The sequence below is a fragment of the Mustela putorius genome, unplaced genomic scaffold (assembly GCF_011764305.1).
Source record: "Mustela putorius furo isolate JIRA1106 unplaced genomic scaffold, ASM1176430v1.1 tig00000135_pilon_pilon_pilon, whole genome shotgun sequence".
Lineage (NCBI taxonomy): Eukaryota > Metazoa > Chordata > Mammalia > Carnivora > Mustelidae > Mustela > Mustela putorius.
The window spans coordinates 6,387,939-6,392,419 of record NW_025421292.1 but is presented as its reverse complement, the minus strand read 5'-3'; the positions used below and the strand labels follow the sequence as shown (position 1 = coordinate 6,392,419).

The window sequence follows — 4,481 nt, the reverse complement described above, 5'->3', positions numbered from 1 at the left end:
CCCTTATACTTGGGCAAATAGACAATCTATGAGAAACAGCTTCAACGGTGTGCCTGGGTGGCTAGTCATTAAGCGTCTGCCTTCGGGTCTGGTCATGATCCCAGGGTCCTGGGATCAAGTCCCACATCTGGCTCCCGGTTGAGTCTACTTCTCTCTCTGCCTGCCACTTCCCCTGCTTGTGCTCACTCTCTCTGTCAAATAAATAAAATCTTAAAAAAAAAAAAAAAAAGAGAGAGAGAGAGAGAGAGAGAGAGAGCATCAAGTTTATGGGTTTCATTCGCTATGACTTCTTAGGTTCCCAAATCATTCAGAGAAGTCCATTCCTTATTCAGTATCTCTAGTGCTCTGCCAATCTCTGGCTGACAATAAAAACATTTTCAACTCCCAGAGGACTTCAAAATATAGAAAAAGAATCCTATAGTGATGATGTGAGCAGCTCCTAATATCAATTGAACTCCAGATGATTAGACTAATAACAATGTCATTTCCCTTGCCAGTGATCCAATTAGAATATGGCACATGTCCTAATTTTGAAATGAGGTAAAGCCTAAGAGGCTTCCAGGATAGGCTTCCCATTTCTGAAAAGAGCCATGAAAAAGACTTTGCCCCTCCTCTTCTCCTGTTGGTTGGGACTAGACATGATTTGGGAAAGGGCCATAAGCATCTTGCTACCAGCCGGATGAAGCCCACACAGTATCAAGTGGGAGGGGAGGAATACACAGAAATTGAATCTGAGCCCTGACATGCTATCCTTGGACTTACTGTTAATGACAATTTCCCATTTGAATTTACATAACATGGGGTTCCCCCCAGCTTTATTGAAGTATAATTAATAAAAGTTGTGTATATTTAACTGTATGGTTTGATTTTTTGTTATTCAATAGATATATACTGATTCAATATATTGCATGTTTAACTGTTTGATTTTGAATGTCGTTCAAAGATTTTTATTGATTCCAAAGGAAGAGTAGTTTGCAACACATTGGAACCCATGGATAGTTCCTGCAACTGAACTGAGCTGAAGGCAGACACTTAACTGAGAGCCACCCAGGTGTCCCTGGAAATGTCCTTTTTTTTTTTTTAATGGAGCTATAATTGACATACAACATATTAGTTTTAGGTGTATGACATAATAATTCCATAGTTGTATTGTTTTAAAAAAAATGCAACCAAGCAAATAACTTCTGAGTAAGACATATAATTCTCTTGAAGTACCTGGGAAGGAGATGGGCCCTGTTCAGTCAGAACCATGATTTTTAAGTCACCCTTTCCTCAAGGATTAGCAGTCTGATGAAGGATAAAGGAGCCTAAATTCTGCGTTTGGGAATCTATGGTCACTATTTAATATACGCGTTTTTGTCCCAGTCCCACCACTTTCACATCTATAAAAACGGAAATAACTGCATCTTCCTCACAGAGTTATCATAAAGTACTTAGACAATTTAAGTGGTATTAGCTGGTTGGCCCTACAGAAGTGATCCTCATACACGGGGATCCAGTGCTGGGGAACATGATTCTCTCGGAACTATACCTAATGCTAGTGAGCAATGTGCCTTTCATAACCCCACAGTTCTGTTCCATTTATTATCAAGAAAATGATGGAACTCAAAGAAGGCCTGCGTTGTAATCCAGGTTCCTCTCCACTTTAGACCCGACAATACCGAACAGCCCCGCGGGAGGTTGGCGCCAGGCACAGCTAGGACACCATTGGCCCGCCCGGATTTGAGGGAGCCAATCGCCAAGCACTCCTCGAGAGGGCGGGGCCTGCGCAGGGACCAACCAGGCCTGTGCGCAGACTGCGAGCGGTCTTGTCCCGCCTCCCGGCCACGTGGGGTTCTCTCTTCCTGCGGATCCGGTCCTGGATACGAGCAATGGCGCCTTTCAGGATGAAGACCCAGCACGAATCCTACAGCCCAGGAACCGGCAAGAAGTGTTCCCTTTCCAGGAATTGGCTCCTTATGCACACTCAGCAGTACTGGTGTAAGTTTAAGCACTTTCTGAAGCCATCAGTGCTTAACGTGGAGGCACGTCTGCTGGAAAAGATTTTCGGTAAGTACAGTGAAATCTTTACCCCTCGGCCCCACCTCGGCCACCCACTGCACACCTAAGGCAGTGGCTAGTGTCCTGTAAGCCAGTGTCCCACTGACTTCCTTCGCCTGGCCCCCAAGCTCCGTGTTTTGTCCCGGCCCGCCACCCTAGCCCCCCATAATCCGTCGGGAATCTTCCATTCTCCACAGGTCCAAGCAGAGTTCTTCTCCCGGGGTTCGAACGGGAGTTCAAAGTCGTGCTCCAGATGAGAAAGCCCAACTCCGAGGGCAAGGTTGAAATCTTCATCCTGGGGAGACGCCGGTACCGCAAGCGTGCCAAAAGGCTGATTCGCATTCTGACCACGAAGCCCAGAAGGAAGTCGTGTGAAGGTAAGGGGCGTCATACGCCTCCGCACTAAGTGCTGCAGGCCTAGGCTAACAAAGTCCTAAGGGAACTTTCACTTCCACCACTCCCCTCCCGCAAGCCTGGGACTCCTTCACATCAGGGGCTGCTAGGATTCCTGGGTTTCCAGGGGAGTCCCAGAAAACCCGAAACACAGCGCTGTGGGAGACAGTTGGCAAACCCAAGGAAGGAAGAGCCTTTAGGAACCTCCTACCCCATTCCCGCCCCACCTGTCTGCCTGCCTGATCTCCCTTTTCAGAAGCTGGGAAGGAAGCCATCTGGACTCCACTTAGTGAGAGAAAACTTGAGCCTGGGAGGTCTTGTACTCAATGATGAATTAGAATGAACCCAAGAACATTGTGAAAATGCAGATTGCTCACCACGACTTCCCTCTAAGCTCATCCAGGAATTAGGCATATTGGCAAAATTTCTCTGTTCCTCAGTCTCCTCACCTATAAAATAGGTCTTGTGATAGTGGCCTACATATAGGCTTTTTCCCAAGGATTAAATGAATGAATACAATAAAGCACTTAGAATACATAGAAAATACTTGATAAATATGAGCTATCATTATTTTATCGGGCGTTCTGGGTGCTTCTGATGTAGGTGGTCTGCTCTAAGGTGACCAGTAAGTCAGTCTACCAGTAAGGTAGACTCGGCAGTTTTTTCTGTGGAGTCGCTTTCCCTGTGTGTCCTGTGTGTTCTCCAGGGCAGTTTAACTGCTCAATTCCATGCTTTCCTTCCAGGCACAATGATGCTCAGCCTGGAAACCATGAAGTCTCTTGAAAAAGAGAATGTTCACTCCAGTGCTTTCCTCTCCACCACAGTGATGAACAGCCTGGATGAAGCCATGCAGTCGCTGGAAATAGGTCAGGAGACTGTCCAGGAACCTGTTACCAAAACAGTGTGAATTTTGTGATGAGGTTCTCAGTGCAGGGGCATCAGTCTGGGTCAGGAGCCTTATGCTTAGAGACCCAGTCTGAACTCTTTTGTTCCTGTGGTTCAGGGGAAATAAGTATTGTTCATGGTCTACATAACTTTCTGCTGCATAGACAGCTGTTTAAAGATTCAAACATGAGTTATAATAAAAAAAAATAAACTTTAAAAAAATAGATATAGATTAGTATTGTCAAGAAGACAGTCTTGCTTTTGCACACTCCAAGATGGGAAAGAGCTAGGAATTAACAAATGGTTGGTTCTGCTTTTTCATAGTGTTCTGTATTAGGTGGGTGTGACTAGGATCTTTAATGTTCCAGGGAGCTTTTGTAGCTAAGGAAGAACTTTACTGTTTATTCTTTCATTAATGCTGATTTTGAAAAAATAAAAAAGTTATACTCATATTAAACAAGCTTTGTAAACCCAATTGTTAAGCGTTGAAACATTGATGACAAGCCGATTCCATTCTCTTTGGCGTTACTTAGAAATCTGTTAGGTTTCTTTTGTTGGTCTTTTTTATAGCTTAAGTGGCAAAACACATTAGTGAGTACCAAATTTACTACGACTAGAACAAAAGTATCACTAGAACAAAAGTATGTTTCTTCATTATTCCTATAATTCCAAATAGAATAGCTTTCCTGATTTAAACAATTTTATTAGTTAACTTTATTTTCTCAGTATTACCATAAATAAAAGAAAAAAGATTCCATCTCAGCCCAAGTTTGCATATCCTGGGTTCACTGACCAGTTACTTCTGGGTCCGATCCCAAGAATACCATTTATTGAGCATTTGGTGTAGACCAGGTTCTGTTAAGTACTTTACATACATTGTTTGACTTGATCCTCATAATAATCGTATGAAATCACAATCTATGAAAATAGATGTGATTACGCCCATTATACAGTTGAGGAAAGGACAGGGTGGGAACATCAAATAATGGGGATCCCACTTCTTTGTCACTTTTCATGTTGATACATGTTCGCACTACACGTAAACTCCTTATGGCATTAGGGATGGCGTTTCAATTTTCTTTTACCCCTGAGGCCCTAGGCACATAGTTAAACACTGGGTTATTGACTGTTACAGTGATTGTCTTATTTAACAACCAGTCAGC

General features: G+C 43.5%; 1 protein-coding gene across 1 annotated transcript; it reads left to right on the top strand.

Moving 5' to 3' along the window:
* The first annotated feature begins 1,804 nt into the window (after positions 1 to 1,804).
* On the top strand, positions 1,805 to 3,787 carry LOC101689479 (developmental pluripotency-associated 5 protein-like). Its single transcript, XM_004770733.3, has 3 exons — positions 1,805 to 2,049; positions 2,238 to 2,417; positions 3,177 to 3,787. Exons 1-3 carry the CDS (start codon positions 1,872 to 1,874, stop codon positions 3,338 to 3,340), a joined length of 522 nt encoding a protein of 173 aa, XP_004770790.1. The 5' UTR covers positions 1,805 to 1,871; the 3' UTR covers positions 3,341 to 3,787.
* Positions 3,788 to 4,481: the final 694 nt, after the last annotated feature.

What these genes read in the sequence shown, in the direction of transcription:
- LOC101689479 (XM_004770733.3), top strand. Translation starts at nt 1,872, where the DNA reads ATGGCGCCTTTCAGGATGAAGACCCAGCACGAATCCTACAGCCCAGGA. An exon ending in TCTGCTGGAAAAGATTTTCG is followed by an intron (nt 2,050 to 2,237) that starts GTAAGTACAGTG and finishes CATTCTCCACAG; the next exon opens with GTCCAAGCAGAGTTCTTCTC. An exon ending in CAGAAGGAAGTCGTGTGAAG is followed by an intron (nt 2,418 to 3,176) that starts GTAAGGGGCGTC and finishes CTTTCCTTCCAG; the next exon opens with GCACAATGATGCTCAGCCTG.